Source organism: Balaenoptera physalus (assembly GCF_965194825.1).
Source record: "Balaenoptera physalus genome assembly, chromosome: 14".
Classification (NCBI taxonomy): Eukaryota; Metazoa; Chordata; class Mammalia; order Artiodactyla; family Balaenopteridae; genus Balaenoptera; species Balaenoptera physalus.
Window position 1 is genome coordinate 70,658,652 of NC_138893.1, and position 19,334 is coordinate 70,677,985.

Below are 19,334 nucleotides of genomic sequence, written 5' to 3' on the forward strand. Positions count from 1 at the left end.
GCTCCGCGGAGACCCTCCGCAGCCCGGTTCCCTTCCAGAGGCCAGGCCTCCAAGTGGAAGATGCGAGCAGAACCGTGCGAGCCCTAGTTTTGGTTTGTTTTCTGTTTTCTTCCCAACAGGCAGCACCGACAGCTGTTGGCAGGTTAGTGTGGGCAGCAACTTCCCTTTAACTCTCTTCGGAGAGTTCCTCGGAGGACCCGGTCCGAAGGGGCCGGATCTGCGCCGCTGGCGGTTGGGGTCTGAGGACTTGTTCGCGGGCGTTTCATGATGACCAGGCCTGGGGAGATAGGGGATCCGCGGCTGCCTGGAGCCGGGGCCCTTTACCCGTTTCCAAAGCCCCGTGCTTTAGGGGCAGCCCCTACCTGCATTGCTAGCTTTCATTTGGGGTTTCTGCTCCCACTTCTAATTTGCCGAAGAATTTTCTCTCATTTCTCAAGGCTGAGAGGGCTGTGCTGGCTAGAATAATAGTAATAATAAATATATCGATGGCACTCACATTTCCTGGGTGTCCATTGGGAGCTACAGTTATCTCATATAATCACGACAGTGCCTCAAAGTAATAATGACGAGAGTAAATATATATATCCAAGTGCTTTGCAAACATTAACTCAGTTAAGCTTGCCTCTGAGGGAGGTGCTATTATTATTACCCCCATTTTATAGATGAGGAAACTGAGACCAGGTCCATGGGTTGACTTGCTTTAAGTCACAAGGCTTATACGTGGTGGAGCTGGGATTTGAACGCAGGAGGCCTGGCTAGGCTATGTTGCTGGTGTTTTGTAAGTAAGGGGGCTGATGCGTAGAGTTAAGTAATTTTCCGAGGGTGGCCCAGCTACCAAATGGTGGAACTGGCATTTGAGCCAGCATAGATCAGAGTTTTAGGGGGGAGGAACTTGCATCACAGCGGGAAGAAATTTACCCATTGTCCCCTGGCTACCAGTGCAGTGGAGTTTCCAGTGAACTTTGGAAAATGTTCCTTTCACACTTGTCACTGTCTTGGCTGACAGTTACTGGAGGTTTGACTGAGATGGTTGGACCAGGGCAGCTCTAGTGGCCAGCAGCCAGTGAGATACAGGGGGCACAGGGATCTTTGTCCCCTGTGCTCCACGACCACCTTCTTAATTGCAGGTGCTGTCAGATAGGGTGTCCCCAGAGAGGGGCTTTTTGGGGGTCAAAGATATTCTCATGTTTCCAGGAGACCTCGGGAGCCTAGAGAGCTGGAATTAGAGAGCCGTTAGTGTCCACCCTGGCTGTGCCTAAGGCTGTGTAATGATGACAGCCCCTACTAGTGCAGCACTCACCGTGTGCCTGTCTCGCTTCTAAATTTTTCACCCACAATCCCTCGTCATGATCCCCCTCAAGAGAGAGCCTGGCAGAACCACTTTATACATAAGTCTGGACTCTTAACTGGTGCACTTTTCTACTTCTCCATTGTGGGGAGAAGCGGGACCTTAGGGGTTACCTAGTCCCACCTATCATTTTACAGAAAAGCAAAGTGAGGGGCAAATATTTACTAAAAGCCGTGCTGTAGTACAGATTGGTGAGTGAGAGTTGTATCTGATGCCAGATGGCCTAGGTGCTAATTCCAGCTCTGCCATGTTCTGTGTGAGCTTAAGTAAGTGGCTTAGCCTCTCTGGGCCTCAGCCCTCTTGTCTATAAAAATGGGGATCAACATACTGTGAGGATAAGTTGAGAAAATACATCTACAGTGCTTAGAACAGTACTTGGTCTAGAGGGCACACCCAGCAAATGTTAGCGTTCATCTTTGGTCAAGGCCATGTGTTTGTCCTGGGTGAGAGCTATTTTAAGGTGACCGCCTTAATATGAACACATTACCTACCCTATAGACTGGGTCTCTGCTTGGTGCTCGGTAAATACTGGCTTCTAGTGCCATGGGTTTTTAAGTAATACAATTGTATTTCTTTCAGAGATTTATTTGTCATGAATTCAGACTGTCCTTTTAATAAGAATGAGATTTGCACTGCTGACTGGAACACACAATTTGCATTCAGGAAGCCAGGAGCTCCTGGCTCCCCGAAAGGATGGGGGGCAGTCTGTTCAGGACAGAGGAGAAGTGTGGAGCACAGAGCCACTAGCACATCTCTGGCCAGGTCGGAACAGAGGGGCCCCAGCCTTGCCACCTCTGTGTCCCAGGTGAGGCAGGTGCCTTGTTTTTGTTAGAAGTTCTGTACTCCCCTGCACCTGTAAGTTGCTATTTCTCGCTTCATGATGAGTGTGAGGAAGAGAGAGAGGGATGGAGGGAGAGGGGGAGGTTGAGTACTACATGAGTTGGTTGTGTACCGTTTGGCTACAATGATGTCCTTTTAGGCCATTTTCTGAGCTTTAGTCCTTTTCACAACATTATCCAAATGGGAATAAGAGGATTAGACCCCATAAATCTTATCCGCAGGAACTTGATGTTCACTTACAGGCAGAACCAGCTACATAATTTGTGGGATCCAGTGCAAAATGGAAATGCAGGGCCCCTCATTTAAAAATTGTTAAGCTTTTAAGACAGCAACAGCAGAGATTAAATCAAGTGGGGGCCCTCCAAGCATAGGGCCGTGTGTGACTGCAGATCATACCCACAAGAAGCCCATCCTGCTTACAGGTCACTGTGCGTGTCACTTTCTGTTATCCCCACCTGTCGCGCCCTCAGGGAGTGCAAATTTTATCGATATTTTCAAGGTGCTTTCTTGTTGGAGCCTTATACCCACCACGCAAGGCATCATCTTCCTATTTTTGAGATGAGGAAACTGAGGCTCTGAGGGCCTCACTCCTAATAGAACCAGGGTTCCAGCCCGGCTTTGTTGGATTCCAACCCCTGGCTCTCTGCCCAGCCCCGCCACACCACTGGGAAGGCTCTGGGCCTTGAGCATCCTAGCGCCCAGCCCACGGTAGGGCGGGCACACCCAGCTACCAAGTCATGGAGCATGTGCTTGTTGAAGGAATATGGTTCTCTGCAGCAGGAATCCCAACCCTCTGTTTTGGGTCAGTCTCTTTCCTGCCCATGTTGTCATATTCCTCCTTTAAGAACTGGTCTTGGGGGCCCTGATTGAGGTGCAAAGGCCCCTCCTGAGGTCAGTCTGCAAAAACAGGTGGCTGCCTGGGCGACGGTGTGGTGCACTTCACTGGAGGACACTGATCTTTCCATTTCCAGCCTGCACCATGTTCCTCCTGCCTCAGGGCCTTTGCACAGGTAGAATCGTCTTCCAGGAAGATCATTCTTCACTGCTGCCCTGAATTTATGTCATGAATTCCACCTTAGCCTTCAGCTCACGGTCACCTCTCCAGGGTCTCTTTCCTCCCTGACACGCAGAGATCAGAATCTCACCCTGATTTTTTTTTTTTTTTAAATAAATTTATTTATTTATTTTTTGCTGCATTGGGTCTTTGTTGCTGCACACGGGCTTTCTCTAGTTGCAGCCAACAGGGGCTACTCTTCATTGTGGTGTGCGGGCTTCTCATTGCAGTGGCTTCTCTTGTTGCAGAGCGCGGGCTCTAGGCACGTGGGCGTCAGTAGTTGTGGCACGCAGGCTTCAGTAGTTGTGGCTTGCGGGCTCTAGAGCACAGGCTCAGTAGTTGTGGCACACAGGCTTAGTTGCTCCGCGGCATGTGGGATCTTCCCGGACCAGGGCTCGAACCCGTGTCCCCTGCATTGGCAGGCGGATTCTTAACCACTGCGCCACCAGGGAAGTCTCTCACACTGATTTTCATAAGCCCTGCACCTTTTCTCTGTAGCATGTGTTGCTGTTTGTAGTCACATTCTCCTGTGTCTTTTTCCTGATAACCAGTGCCTAGCCCACTGGACTCTCAGCTCTGCGAGGTCAGGGATGTGTCTTCTCACAGTGTCTGGCACATGGCAGATCTCAGCAAGTACTTGTTGAGTGATTAAGTAAACAAAGCATAAGCTGGGGTGTAAGCTGGAGGAAGCGGAGCACTGAATGTGGAGGTGGCCAAGGGATGGGGGCGGGGGATCTACTTCCCACCTCATTTCCCTGCAATGCAGGGTCAGAAAGCAAGAAATTAAATTCTCCAGCCTAGAATGACTTTGATGCTTCTCCCTCCTTGGCCAGGAGAGGGGAGACTCTGCCCTGCCCCGGGCTGCTCCCTTACCTTACCTGGAGTCAAGAGGGTCTAGTGACACCCCACCTCCCCTGTCTTGTAGTTGGCTTGGCCCATGTTTGCTTGCCTTGCCCCTCTGCCCTGCAAGGTGTGGAGACCCAGAAGGGAAAGGCCTGAACCCCCCTGGCCCCGGCCCCTCACTCTAGTCAGCCTGCCTCCACTGCCTGCCTCTTGGCCCTTCTGCAGCCTGGTGACTGCCATGGGGCAGAAGCTGTGTGATGCTCTCTCCTAGTATTTAAACATCCAGCTCAGCTAACATTGGCCAAGCACTGGGTCCTCTATCTGCATTTTTCCCCTCCCTCAAGCAATGCCACTTCCCACAGCTGCGTGCCTGAGGGTTGAGTTGTGTTCCCTGGGCTTCAGGTAGTCATTTCCAGTGTCAAGGGGAGGGCATTAGCTGGGGCACCAGCTTTCTGAGAAAGGTCATTGCAGGCACGGGGATCCACACAACCTGAAAGCCGGTGTCTTCTAGCAAAGCTTAACGCCGCCGAGGAGCCTGTGGGCGTCGTCGTTTCAGTCCCACCCCCATACGCTCTCACTGAAAGCGGGTGTAGATATTCGGGCTGGTGGTAGGACTAGGCCTGAAGTGAACCTTCCTGAGAGCAAGCTTGTATTGGTTCGCTAGGGCTGCTATCACAAAGTGCCACAGACAGGGGGCTTCGGCAACAGAATTTTGTTTCTCCCAATTCTAGAGGCCAGAAGTCTGAGGTCAAGGTGTCTGCAGGGTTGGTGTCTTCTGAGGTCTCTTTACTTGGCCAATAGATGGCTGTCTTCTCCCTGTGTCTTCACATGGTCTTTCCTCTGTCTGTGCCTGCGTCCTAATCTCCCCTCATTATAAGGACACCAGTCATGTTGGATTGGGGTGCACCCTATGGGCCTCATTTTAACTTAGTCATCTCTCTAAAGGCTTTCTCTCCAGTACAGTCCCATTCAGAGGTCCTGGGGATTCGGGCTTCAGTATAGGAATTTGCAGGGGACGCCGTTCAGCCCGTAACAAGGGTCTTGCACTTCAGTGGGAGAAATGTGCCTGGGCCATTTGTAAGAGAGTATGGGGCTAACTGAAGGCAGAGAGGCACACTGGTAAAGACAGAACGGAGGGTTCCTCTGGGGAAGGTAGTTAAATCCATTCCCTTTCCTGGGAGCTGCTGACTCGGCCTGAGCTGCAGAAGAGGAAGAGTTACTAGTTTGCCTCTAGGATGGAATCTGGCCTCTCATGGGGACTGGAGCACTTGGCACGTTCTCCTGGTTTCAGTCACTATAAATAATCCCTCCATGCAGCATTAATAGGAGGAGACTAGGGTGTGGGGTCCTGGCTGTGCTCTCATCCCATCCATATTGTTTCAATTTCCTGCCTTCCCCAGCTCTCCTTGCCTCCAGTGGGGAGCCCTCGGGGGCGGGCAGAGCGGGACTTCAGTTCTGGAAGCCAGCTGTTCCATCTCTGCTGCTCTCGGCCTGCCGAACCCCCGGGCAGCTAGTGGAGTGGGGTCAGCCTGGTGTTCCCGGCTGTGTGGCCACTCACCAGGGAACTCCTGCTGTGGGACCCGTGTGAACTTCAGCCTGGATCCTGGCATTCGGGGAAAATGCTTTTGGACTAATTTAACATGGTGTGTGGGCAGGGTGGGGGCCGGTTCCTCCTCTTTTTGTCCTGCGTGAGTGACTTGTGTGGACAGTGAGATTGTTACTCAGGAGCGTGTACCTTACTTGGTTACCTGTTGATCTGCATTCCCCGAGTATCTCCCTGGGCGGCTTTGTCCTTTATCACTGTAGACCTAGAAGACCTCGTTCTTGTCCACGAAGAGCTTAGTCCAGCCAAGCATCAACCTTTTTCTTCTGAATTCACTTCCATCTTTTTTTTTTTTTTTATGGTGACAAAAGACTATCACAGTGCAGTGAGCTGAATAATGACCCCCAAAGATGTCTGCGTCCTGATCCCTGGAACTATGAATGTCACCTTATATGGCAAAAGGTGCTTCATGGGTGTGATTAAGTTAAGGATCTTGGAGTATCCTGGAGTGTCCTGGTGGCCTGGCTTTTAAGAGATGAGAAAGAAAATGAAAGGAAATTGACCCTCAAGCCATATCTCTCAAGGTGTTTAGTTTATTAAATCAATAGCGGAAACCATACGTAAGGATGAGCTTATTGCCTGGGTTTTTACAATGAAGGATACTTTGTAGGTCACACTCCCCCCCAATAACCACCACCCCAACACACACAGGGCCTCACCTTGTTGACTCACAGCCTCTTCACAGTAGAAGGTCCAAATCTTTGCTCTCTTTTTCATCCTTCCTCCTTGCTTACCTGTAGCACTGACCATAGTTCAAAGCTTTGGGTGACTCTGCCATCAGGGCCCAAGTCCCTTCATATGACCAGAAGGTGGTGTTTGGGGGCCATTTGTAATTTGGGATGACCTTGGGGGCACCTGCTCGAGCACTGGAGTGGGCAGGGAATGGTGCTTCCTGGAGTCGTGTGCTGGGCAGCACAGGGGTGACGATGTGGGACCTGGTGAGAAGACAGCCCAGCTTGGACAGAAGGAAGCTCTGGGCATCCTGCCCCTTTCTGGGCTCTGCCTGCCAGTGGGAGGTTCCCCTGACCGTGAGCTCTGGGGCTGCACCGCCGCACTGCACAGTCCTTGCAGACGCCATGCAGCACGTCTCCTGGGAGAAGGCCTCTGTGAGGGCGGCTAGGCTGGATGATCTTGGGCGGCCAGGGAGTGGCACTCTCAAAAGTCAGCTTGGGGCAGGATGGCGGCTAGGAGGGGCAGCCCTAACTAAGAAGCCAAAGGACAGGAAGTAGCGGCCTGGGCCTGGAATCCTGGAGCATCTTTTGGGTTGCCGGGAGAGTCTGGCACCCCTCCCTGCTCCTGGGCTCATTCATTCTTTATTCTTGCACTTCAACTCCTTGACCACGGATCCTGGTCCTAAGAGACTTGGAGCAAGAAACTGAGACACCCCTGTCAATCCAGCTCCCTGGTACTAGTTTAACACCCGCCTGACCAGTACTGATAATCTGCCTTGGTTACAGTTGAAATACCTGAGACAGGGAAAGGGGCTACAGCATTTTCCACTCAGGGAGGTGATGGAACTGATGGAAGCAGGCCTTGGGAGGCAGGTGGGGAGGGGGGATTGGATGTGAGCTGGAAATTTTTAAGAGCTTCCCCAAATCCAAATCTTTATATGCTATCTCCTGAATTTTAAATGTCAGCAACTAATTAAAATAAAAAAAAATACATCTGGGCCAGGTGGTCCATGGCATCCCGCTTGGCTGGGATCATCTCATAGATGAGGACATGGGTGCCCACAGAGGCACACTCCACACCCCAAGGAGGGCTCTTTCGAGAAGGCGGAGTGAGCATAGAGGGGATGGGGGTGGCCCACCTCTCTGGCCATGCAGACCAACCTGGCTCCTGGAGAGAAGACGCCATGTGTGTTCACCTGGGGAAAGGCGGTGGCCTTCCTCATTTTCTTCTTTCCTTTTTTCTCTGCAGAGGTCTGTGGGGCCCTCAATGTCACCGTGTCCCCGGGGCCCGTGGTTGACTACCTGGAGGGGGAAAATGCTACTCTCCTCTGCCACGTCTCCCAGAAGAGGCGGAAGGACAGCTTGCTGGCCGTGCGCTGGTTCTTTGCGCGCCCGGACTCCCAGGAGGCCCTGATGGTTAAGATGACCAAGCTCCGGGTGGTGCAGTACTATGGGAATTTCAGCCGCAGCGCCTACCGTCAGAGGCTGCGCCTCCTTGAGGAGCGGCGTGGGGTGCTCTACACCCTCTCCGTCTTGACCCTCCGGCCAGCCGATCAAGGGCATTACGTCTGCAAAGTCCAGGAAATCAGCAAGCACAGGAATAAGTGGACAGCTTGGTCCAACGGCTCCTCGGCGACAGAAATGAGAGGTAAGGGTGCGTCCACTCTCTGGGGAGAGTGGTAGGGTGACAGGTCAGTGGGCCTCCCTCCAGCTGGCCAGGCAGTGGCCTCCAGGACGGCTCTGCTGAGCTAGAGCACATCTTTTTGGCCTCTAAGGGCCAAGCCGTATGAGGCAGGCCATGGGAATGAGGATAGATCTTTACATGGATGCTGTGGCTGACTTGTATTATAGGCGTGGAAGGCTGAACAGAAAGGGGCAAGTGTCTGGTGGCATCCCAACCCACCCCTGGGCAAAATCTGTTTTGCCAGCTGAAAGATTGGTCTGGCTGTGTTCTTTGCCTCCAGTTCAGGTCTGCACAGCCTTGATCGCTTTGCCTGGCAGGGTGCCGGGCACCTGTGGGAGGAGGCCCGCATTGGGAGGTCCTGATGTCTGATGTGAGTTGCCAGGCCTCAGAGCAGGGCAGCCTGAGAGGCTCTGATCCATCGCCCAGAGGAAGTGATCCAAGCCTTCGGCAACAGCTCACTGAGAAATTCATCCGAAAGTGGGCAAGGGACCAGAGGTGGCCCTCCCTTCCTGGAGACAGATAGGAGGCGTGGGCCGCATTCTGGAACATCTTAGCTACCAAGTGCCGTATTTGAGGGCTATCATTTTTTGCCACTGATGTTCCATTCAAGAAGACACCTCTCACAATTTTAATAAGACTGGCTACTGTGTACTAAAATTACATCTTTGAGTGCTTGGAACCTGAATTTGGTCTGGTAGAAGATCAAGAGAATCACAGAGTAAAGCTGATGATCCCAAGTGTGAAAAATAATCTAATTTTGTTGTATACATGTCATATAATATTAAAGGCATTAGTGATGTTGTTGAAGGGATAAAACTCAGTTGTGAATAGGCATTTTTCATATCCTATATGTTAAAGTAAATAATTTACATGGATAGTCCAACTTCATTTGTCTTTGGAGTTTGCTTATTTTAATGTTCTTAAGCACGGAATGATATATCATCTGAAATGTTGTGCACTTTTTCTCCTTAAGCAAATTAATTCAAGAAAACAAATGACTGTTAATATAAATATGTATTTTGGCACAGAAAATAGAAAAATACACCAGATGACCACAGGCTAAGGAGGGAATCCACTCTGGATATTACTTGGCTCTGAAACATAAGATCTTATATATGCCCATTTAATTTTTATGTCTGGGTGTATTCCGGAGCCATGCAGTAAATCTTTCGGCAGTGACAACAGCTCTGCCAGTTAGAATAGATAAAAAGATTTCCTACATTCAAGTGAGTGCCGTCATCAAGTCCATTATTTCATGTGCGCCTACTTTCAGTGAATGAAGCTGGGTTCCTTCTAGAACATTTATTTGGGTACGTGCTGCAAAAACCTGAGGTGGTTCTTAAGACTTCAGTGGAACTAATCTCTTTTCCCTACTTCTCAGTACTTTGATTTGCTCTTATGAGTGGAAGAGGAAGGGGTGGATTTACAAGGCGTGTCCAGGGAATTGTGTGTAAACTGCAGCCTGTCACATCCCTGCTGGTCCCTGAGATGCTGGCTCCTGACGAAGTCCAGCTCATTAGCCATGTGCTTGCAGAGTGCTTTACCAGTGTCATGCAAAATGAGAAACTGGAACAGAAATTTAAGAACAGACCAAATAACAATTTCCCCCCATAATTGCAGTGTTACTTGCTTTATTTTACTCTGTGTGTTTTTGAGTTTCCCCCAAACCAGAGTAAGTCCTTGAGCATGTGTCTGTGTGGTGAAAAAAAAAAAAAAAAAAGTAGCAATTATTGGGAAAAAAAACTATGTTAATAAATGAATTTGTCCTGACTTTTTTCCTGAAGACACCTCTGAAAGTATGGGGCTAAAAAAATATTGGCTATATTAATTTGGGACAAAGCATAAGTTGCCATTTTATGTTTTAACTGTGCAAATTATTAAAATATGATGGAGAATTGGGGATTTTGAAGAATGGGGAAGTAGTAAATTGGGGTTTGTCTGGAAGCCGCATATGTATGAGATTGTGGGTGGGGAGAGCTCCTGACTTCAGGGTTGTTGGTACCAAACAATATGATAAATAATGCAGAATGAAAATGTGTGATCCAGGGTGACAATGGAGTAACGCTTGGCTTATTTTAGAGAACCTGTCATACCACGTGGACTTAGTGTCATTTTTATCACACAGAGGTAGAAGGAAAGGCAAGGAATGTTACACAGTTTCTTCAATTGCTTATGCCATGTGACCATTTCACTGAGCCAGAAGCCCTGCCTGCAGAGGACATGGATCCAAAATCCCTAAGTGACACATGGTGTTGGAACCCTCTGGAGCAGTTTCCAGGAGGGTTGATGTCAGGTTTGATTTCATTTAATTGTTTTATCAATGACATTGAAAAGGGGGCACACATCACCTCAGTGAACTTTACAGAAGGTACAAAATTGGGAAGTTCTTAACATCAGCAAGGAGTAAAACATAATGAAAAGGGAATCCAGGGAGGTAAGAAATACAAGCAGGAAATAACAGAATGAGATTCAATTTGGAAAATGGCAGAGTGATACATTTGGGGAAAACGAATCGCAGGCAGTGTTGGAGAGTCAACGGGAGGCTCTCTGTGAAGGGACTTTGGTGATGTCGGTGGTGAATTAGATGCGCGTCTGCAGGGTGATATGGCAGCAGGAACAGCCTGTGTTATTTCCATCCGCATACAGTAAGTTGGCCTGGTGTCCCTGAGAAGGAAGTTGGTTGTGTCATGTGTACTGTGCTGGGGAGACACTAATGTGGACTACACCGTCCGTTTGGGGAACCTCATTTTCAGAAAGATAGATTCAGTCTAGAGAAGAGTAGCAGACATGATGAGGAAATGAGTGGCAGCCTTCAGAGAAATGATCAGTTCAACTGAGGAAGCTTTGCTTGGCTCAGCGAAGACATTGCATTGGAAAATAATACGGACTACAGTGTTCCGCAGTGCTCGGTAGATGCATTTATCTCTCACTCAGTGGGCATTTATTTTATGGCGCATCTGCTCTGCTGGAAACTTGGGGACACAGGGGCGGATCTGTTTAGAGGGTGGCAGATACAGAAACAGATACGATGTCATGGAGTCGGGTGCAGTGATAAAGGTGTGCATGGAGCATTGTGCACACGCACAGGAGGGCCCCTGAGGATGAGGCAGGGGGCAGTGCTTGAGCGGACACTGGCTGTTTACGTGGGGCAGGGAGCCAGAGGGGGCTGTGGGTGGAGGGCCCTACGGCCATGGGTCAGGACTGCTGGAGCCTGAACGGGAAGGTCGGGCCGGCAGTGGGTAACGAGGGGAGGCAGGCAGGGCTGATAGTGGAGGGGCCTGTACTGAATAATAAGGAATTTACACTTGATTTTGTAGGCCAGTATTCTCAACCTTGCCTAATGATAAGAATCTCCAGGGCCATTGTTAACATGCAGATTCCCAAGCATCTGCCCTGGAGCTTCTAGTCTATTAGGTCTGGGTTGGAATTTGAATATTTAACATCCAGTCTAGATGATTTTATCATCAGGCATTTTGGGGAATCTCTGCTTTAGTCCTTGGAAACTCTGGAAAGCATTTAAAGTCTTTTGACAGACCCCTCTGTTGGCTGCTTGGGACATGGATTTGGGGGGATCAGACTACAGGGTGAAGAGGCAAAGTCTTTTGTATTTGCCCAGGCTTGAAATGATGCAAAGTTTGGCAGTAGGAATGGAGAGACATTGGAGGTCAAATAAGAAGTTTTTAATAACTGGGTGCAAGTAAGGGAGAAAGCTTTGGGATGATACCCAGGGGCCTAACTCAGTGTGTGCAGGATGGTGCCCACGGCTGACAAAGGGAACGTAAGAGATGGAGCTGGCCGCAGAGGAATCGAGATTGAGGTGGCTGGAGGCCATCCTGCACTGATGTCCAGTAAGTACGCAGAAATGTGGAGCTGAAGCGCCCATCTGATCTGGCCAGTGAGAACTGACTCTGAGTCGGGCAGGCGAAAACATGGGGGTGGGTAAGATCCCCAAGGGGACCCCCAAGGGGCAGGGGCCAAGGGTGAAGCCCTGGGAAACACCAATATTTGGGGCAGCAGACTTGGTGTTTGGAATGGGCTCCTCTGGGCCAGCCCCCTGGCGGTCCGGAAAAGGCAAAGTGTTTTCAGGAGGAGAGCAGCACTGCAGAGCGAAGATGTAGCAGCTTCTTCCCAGGAGTGCAAAAAGTCAATCTGGGGGACATCTAGAGGTGCACAGTGTTCCGGGCAGGAATGAGGTGCATTGACCTTAATCCTGGCAGCCTGGTGAGCCCTGTGTCCTCCTTTCTGATGACAACCATCTCTAGGTAACAGCTTCTGGCTCATTTACCATGAGCAGGTGAGATGCAGGGGTGGGTCTCACTGTAGGTGAGATAGGAGGAAGTGGTCCTGCCCTGCCCGAACCCAAGAATATGGGGAGGTCAGGTCCTGAGTGCCCTGTCCCTAGCACTGAGCAGGCTGAGCAAGGCTGGAGTTGGTGGAACAGGGAAGTCAGGATGGAAACAAAGGGAGCATGAGCAGGGGTTCGGGGTGATTTCCAACAGGGATACGAAGCTGCTCAGCGGGGTCTCTCTCTAAGGGGTGCCGTGTTTATGCTTGGGATGTTCAAGGTTTTCTGAGCTGGAGGCTTCATAGATAGACTAGTGCAGAGTTTTCCAAATGTTCTTGGTTCCTTTAGGCCAAAAGAAATAACTAACAGCTTTGCTTTTTAAGTAGTTGGGTCCAACAACTTAAAAAAGGATTTCTGTCCTAACACGTCCTGAGAACATAACACATCCCTAGACGTGGAGACAAGCTGTTCTCTTTGGGGTAAATTCCAAGATCACTTTCGAATCGAGTTGAAGCTTGCTGTTTTAGGGGGCCAACATCTCTCCTGTAGGTGCAAAAGCACTTTCATTATTTCAGAAGCAGTCCGATAGCTACTTGTGGTCAATTTTTTGGCAAATTGTGATACTTTCTGGAGTTCGCTTTACTCTGTCCCTGTAGACACAGAGGTAGTGTCTGACCCTGCGTTTGTTCTCCGCACTCAGCGCTGACTGGTACTTGCTGTGCCTCAGGCGTGCAGTTTAAATTAAGCCCGCCGTCTTCCCTAAGCTGGTAAGGCAGGTCTTGTTGCCTCTCCACACGCCCTTCACCCTGTCTGCCCCTCGTCCCCGTGTTCAGGCACTTGCCCGTTGTGTTTTGTGCCCGCTTTCTTTAGTAATCCCTTGACCTCCCTTTGCCGCCTCTGCTCCCCAAGCTTTGGGGGTCTCCCTACCTTTGTGCCTTCTCCATCCTGTTTGATGTCCCTGCGACCCCCATACCTGTCCTCCTCAGGCACTGATGTGGCCTGGTCCCTCCCAGGACACGCAGACCCTGGAGAGTTCTAAGCGCAAGGACGGCCCTGGTGTGGGTGTGGGAATGGGAGGTTGGACCAGTTCCTAAGCCTGGATTTTCTTCAGGAGGGTTTCCAGGATGAAGCCTGAGAGTCCCTGGGGCTCCCGGTCAAGGGCAGGCTGCAGCGCGGTCCTGGGTGCCACATGTCCCTAACAGTTGTTGAGCTTTGACGTGGCCAGTTCGGTGCTTTGCTTGAGGGCACCACATGGGCCCTTGGCACCAGGGAGTGTGAGCCCTCTGGGGTTCTCAAGAGTGACATTGTCATTCATTTTAAGCTTCTGGTCTTAGGGGTACAACCGCTTGGATTCCCCTTTCCCCAGGCCTCGTACAAAATTATCCTCAATGGCTTTTCAGCCCAGTTCTGCCACCCACTGACTCAGAAGCAGTCTGATATTCTGAGCAGAATCGAATCTCCATCTTTTCAGATGGAGATGTTTTCATCAATGGTGAAAATGCTAATAATAGAAGCAATTTGCAAGGGCTGTCTCCTGCAATTTAAACAGTATTTCAGTCTAACCCCAAACAACATATTTTAACAAGCCAAATTGTTATTTGACTTCAGATTATATAAGTGAGCTTTAAATGTTAGGAGTGGACAAACCAAATAGAAAAAACTGTTTACCCTAAAAAGTATTTGGGGGCAAAGATGAAATTATAATATAATTTCTTATCTATTTAACCCCAAAATATTAGAGGGAATTTAATAATTGGATCTGAAAGTACCACCACAGGGAACCGATATTTCAAGTTTCCGTGGCAGAAATTAAAGAATTCCTTTTTCTCCAGAGACGTGGAACAGATAATTAGGAATGAGATTAACAAAACATTTAGTGCTACTGCTTAATTAAGCAAGCTCACATCATGATGTTTAAAGTGTCAACAGGTCCTATACTCAAAAGGAACAAATTGACAACTGGAGTGTAATTTAAACACCACTTCAAACACTTCTTCATTGTATCTACGCTCCTTGTGACTGCCATGTTCTTGGAAGAATTTAAGAGATTGGAATTTAAGCTCAGCACCATGTATGAAGCCCCAGTTTATGAGCCTTTGGTCCCTGTGCTTTGTCCAAAGAGAGTTATGCATGGGGAGGTTTGATCCCTCCCTCTGGGGTCCCCAGCCTCACAATCTGAAGGAGGAGACATATGTCAATATGGGTATAGGTCAGGTTTGACATTATCAACAAAGCTAATAGAAAGAGAGTATGAAAAGGCCATACAAGAGGGTGAAGCAGGTACGGGGGAGTCAGCGGAAGACAAGGTTACATTCTTTGGGGAATAGGAGAAGGCCACCTGGAGGATGTGGCATTCCGCTGGGACCACAGGGTGAGGAGGGATGTGACGACTATGGGCCGTGTCAGGAGATGAAACAGCTGGAGCAAAGGTATGGATGAAGGAGAAGAGGGATTTGCAAATAACTTAATGGAGCTGGATGCATGTTTGTGATTGGTAAGGGCTGAGGTGGGCAGTGATAAGAGGAAAGGTTGGCATGGTGGCCCTGCCCGGGGACCTGGACTCCAGGGACCCTGCCAGATTCTTCTTAAATGCACCCACATACCTGACACAGTGCATGGTACACAGAGGGCTCCATAACGAACTTTTTAGATGAAGGACTGAATGAGTGATCCAAACTCTTTGGTATAAAGCCATTTTAATTAATGGCAACAAGGAGTGGAAGGTGGTAGCAAGAGAGTAATATATAGATCTACCCTGGGGTTGTGTCTGGAGAGGGCCTGTTACCAAGCCCTAAGGTTTAATGTTTCCTAACTGCTATGTGGGGACATACACATGGCCTTTGTATTCTGCAGCTGATTCCGTCTCAGAATGTGAAGTTCTTATCTAACTGCCTTGTCACAATGGGAAGTCTGTTTAACATGGTTTTTCATTTGCTTTTTTGCTTTGTTTTCTAGAATTTGTCTTAGAGTGAATGCAAAGGGAAGAGTGGCTTAAAATAGACAAAGCTGGAGCTTTTCTGTTTCTCATCAGCTGCTCCATCAGTGCAGGTCACTCAGAGGTCCTAGTCACATATATGGCTTTGTCCAGGCCCCAAGAGAGACTGCCTTTGGCCTGAGTCTTGGAGGGGCAAGGGGGAAAGGAAGCAATAGGCAAACTTCTGAAAGCAGAAACAGAGAAGTTCTCTGTGTCTCTCTGGGTTGTAGTTGCCTTTCTTGAGAACACTGACACAGTTATACATAGTGGGGACACAGCTACATTTAGTTTTTCCCTTGGGAAACCATCTGATCATTGAATAAGAAGGGCCAGTGAACTGACTATATTAATTTTTGAATTTGGAGCAGAAGTGTTGACTCCTCTTTATTTTATTTAAGGGTCTTTCCTTGTGCATATTTCATATCCCCAGCCTCTTCTGGTCCTTGGAGATTTTCCTTTCCCATTGATCTGTGCAGAATGCTGCCTGAGGAAACTGAGGTAGGGTGTGTCCGCTCTCCAGCTTTCTACACCCCCTGGGTGCAAATTAGCAAGGTCCACATGCAAGGTCCAGGGCCTTAAACTTCTGCCCCTCTCCTTTCAACTCAAAAGAGCTTAATCATTTTATGCTTAAGGTTTCTGGGCTTCCTGCTTCCATTCTGTTAGAAACTAAGAACTCAGAGGCCATAAAGTAAATCATGACAGACCCAAAGCATGCAGCTCCAAAGTCAGAGCACTGCAGAGAAGTCAGCCCTGAAGGCCTGGTGAGCTAGTGTGTTCCCCCTGCTTCTGAGACAGGTCTTCCATGGGAAGGAAGGCGCTGGGTAGGCCAGGGTGCCCTGCCCTGGGCTTTCTTCCCAGCCTTCCACAATATAAGTTGGTCCCAGCACCAAGGTTTCTTTGGGAGACCTTGATCCACCAATACAGCATCATATTCATTCCATTCATTTGTGCGCTCAAATTAACTATGACTTCCTAGAAGGATTCTAGGAAGTGAAAACAGATGCAATTCCAGCCCGCATGGAACTTCCCTTCTGCTGGGGGAGGCGGACGATGAACAGGAGAAATGAGTACAGCATAGCGATGCGTTCTAAGGCAATGTGTTCAGCAGGGACAGAGGGTGTGAAATATTAGATAATCATTGGAGGAAGGTCTCTCTGACTCAAATTCCCTCTAGTTTCCAAGTTTGAGTCGGCCACCTGGGGAGACGCATCAGCCCTTATAGACAGTCTGCTCTTTTGAAAAGAACTTTCTTGAAAGCTGTGTTCTTCACCTTGTATTCCTCTGCTCTGAGACATGTTATTAAGGGGCCCTTTTGGAGTCCTTTGTAAACAACACTTAATGTGATAGGCTTATTCCTTAGGTTTTGCTGTTACTCTCGTTTTCCCCGGATTAAATTGAAGAGCATTGGTTGAGTTCTGAGTTCTGGACCCCAACCTGGACTGGACGGGAGATTGAGGCCCAGAATCTGGCCCCTCGTGACCTGGATCCCCTCTCCCATGTCTCTTGGGACTTGGTGCCCAGTGCCCTCTGTAGTAGCGGTATGTGAGACAGGGCTTCTCCATGTGGCGTCCTGGGACCTCAAGCCTCAGAATTTCCATGACTGTGTGCTCCCTAATCATGCAGATTCCCAGGCCCTCCCCAAACTCCTTGAACCAGAAGCTCAGGGGTCATGCCTGGAAATCCCCATTTTAACAAGAGGCCCAATTAATTCTCCCACACACTGAAGTTTTAGAAATCTTGGTCTTCAAGTGCTCGGTGAAGGCAACACCCTCTACCATCAGGAGTTATAGAATCCTGGAGAATGCTTCAGCCTAGCCTGACCGGTAGTAGAAATAGGAAGGTGCAGGTGTGTCTCTCAAACTCAGGGCCAGTCTTTCCTGCATCCGTGCCGCTGCTCCCTGCGGCCTCCTCACTCCTCTGTCTGTTCCAGGGCCCTCCCTACACTCCTCTCCATCAACCTCTGCCTTCCGGAAGGTGTTCTGTGTCAGAAAGGTGCACCGTACTTTGGGTGTAACCCATGGTTGCAATTTAAACTCCTTTAATTATAGGATTCTTTGTTAAAGGAACTGGAGGCATAGGTGAGCAGGCAGGAAAGAATACTGGGAGAAGGGGAGCCTTCCCAGGGCCTCTAAAAATCATGAGCCATCTGTTCACTGGATGACGGGGGTCAGTCCTTCAACGCAGGCTCAGGTAAATGCTCTGTATCATCGGTGAACAGGAGACCAGGAAGGAAACAGGAGGTCCCTCAGCCGGAGGGCATTGTCACAGGGTCTGTGACATGTCAGGGGACATGGTCTGCCACAGCCTGTGAAACATGCCCTCCCCAGGGGAGTCGGTGGGACGGTCTGTCCAAGTCAGAAATCAAGGGTCTCAGTTTTCACACCTCTCTGAGTGATGGTTTCCCCGCGGGTCCCAGCAAAGGGGACTTGACTAAGAGTCTTTCTTTCCAACCTGCTTCCTCCAGACATGAGGCTGATAGGATCGTTTTGTCTCGGTGCCTCTGGGCTGTGTTCTTCCAGACTGTTTGATCCTGCAGCACTTTCAGCCGGTTCTTCCCAGAGGCCCGAGACGTGGTGGCTCTCACAACCCCCCCCTTCTTAGATGTCGTCTGATTCTGCTCTCTTGGGGAGGGACCCAGGACAGCCTGCTGCTCAGTTATCCGGGCCACCACCTCTCAGGAAGGTCACCCAGGCTCTGCGCACTGGGCGCCGGGGTCCCCAGGAAATTGCAAAGCAGTCAATAGGTCAGTAGGTCAGTTGATGACTTAGCCTTTGAGCGCTCTCCTTTTATACTGTGGCCCAGACCGACTGATGAATGTGCACAGGAGTCAGAAATCAAAATGCCCACTTTCTGATAAAGCTGTATTGAGAAGAGTGGTTTGGTGCTGAGGCCAAACTGGGCTTCCTTCTGCTTCTCTGATCAGTTGCACTACCCTCCTCCCAGGCCCCACACCCTGTGGGAGGAGGTGGTCCTGGTACCGCCCTCCTTCACGGGACCTCTGGATGCAGGAAGGATGGAAGAGGCAAGGCTCCCCGGGAAGCAGGGCTGGCATCACTCCCAGCAGCTGGAGTAATGAACCTTCCCAAAGGGGTGCCCACTGCCCACCCCCACATTAGCTCTTGGCTGAGACGCTGGGCTCAGAGCATGCGGCAAGACAGAGGCCACCTTGAGCAGGGCATTGGCCATGGTCTGTGGACACAGACATGTGGCTTGACAGTGTATTGCATTCATTTTGAGACAGCACGGGATTAGCAGCTGAAACAAGATAGCTACGTGGAACCTTGGGAGAATTTCAAAAGCTCTGGCAGAGTTCATGTAAAAATTTTTCTTTCTTGTAGGAACAGATAAGATTATGACTGGTGTTGCTGATCGTCATATGCCAAACAAAGTTGCTGCACTTTCCCATGAAACAGCTGCACAGGAGAGAAATGAGGAACCTCCATGAATTCCTTGCTTAGAGCCCCCTTAGCTTTGAATCCCGGCTTGTTGGCTCTTTCAACACCCATCTCCATAAGTCTACTGGGGAGACCTTGTTACCTTCTATCCCAGATAAGGCAAAGGGAATTGTAATTGGACTAAATCAAGGGCCCACAGCTTCTGAAATTAAAAAATGAAAGATGAATCAAAAGTGGTCCAAAGGCACTGACCTTTGCTGGAATGGTAGCAGCCTGATTGAGTTGCAGACGTTTAGCCACAAGGTCAGGGAACTCTTTCATATGGACCATTTGGACAACTGAAGATTCACATTCTGAGGCAAAGGACTAATAGCAGAGGACCGTGCTAGAAGTTAGGTGTGGGAATTAGAGCAGTGAATAAAATAGACCAAATCCCTGTCTAAGGTCCTTGTGGATAAAAATGGCTCACTAGCTCTCAGGCACTGTTCTGAGTATTTCACATATATTAACCCATCTGGTTCTCACACTCACCCTGAGCTTATTATCATCTCTGCATAACAAATGGGGAAACTCAGGCAGTGGGAAGTTAAGTGACTTGCCCAAGGTTACATAACCAGCAAACGGAAACTCAACCCAG

The 19,334-nt window shown here is 49.4% G+C and overlaps 1 protein-coding gene across 3 annotated transcripts in view; it reads left to right on the plus strand.

The window, feature by feature from the left end:
- The window catches only part of VSTM4 (V-set and transmembrane domain containing 4), an 88,784-nt gene that overhangs the window by 365 nt on the left and 69,085 nt on the right, over positions 1-19,334 (plus strand). For all 3 annotated transcript variants that reach the window (XM_082425471.1, XM_082425473.1, XM_082425472.1), the window contains exon 2: positions 7,609-8,007. In XM_082425471.1, the coding sequence (XP_082281597.1) occupies positions 7,609-8,007 (399 nt within the window). The remainder of the gene's footprint in view (positions 1-7,608; positions 8,008-19,334) is intronic.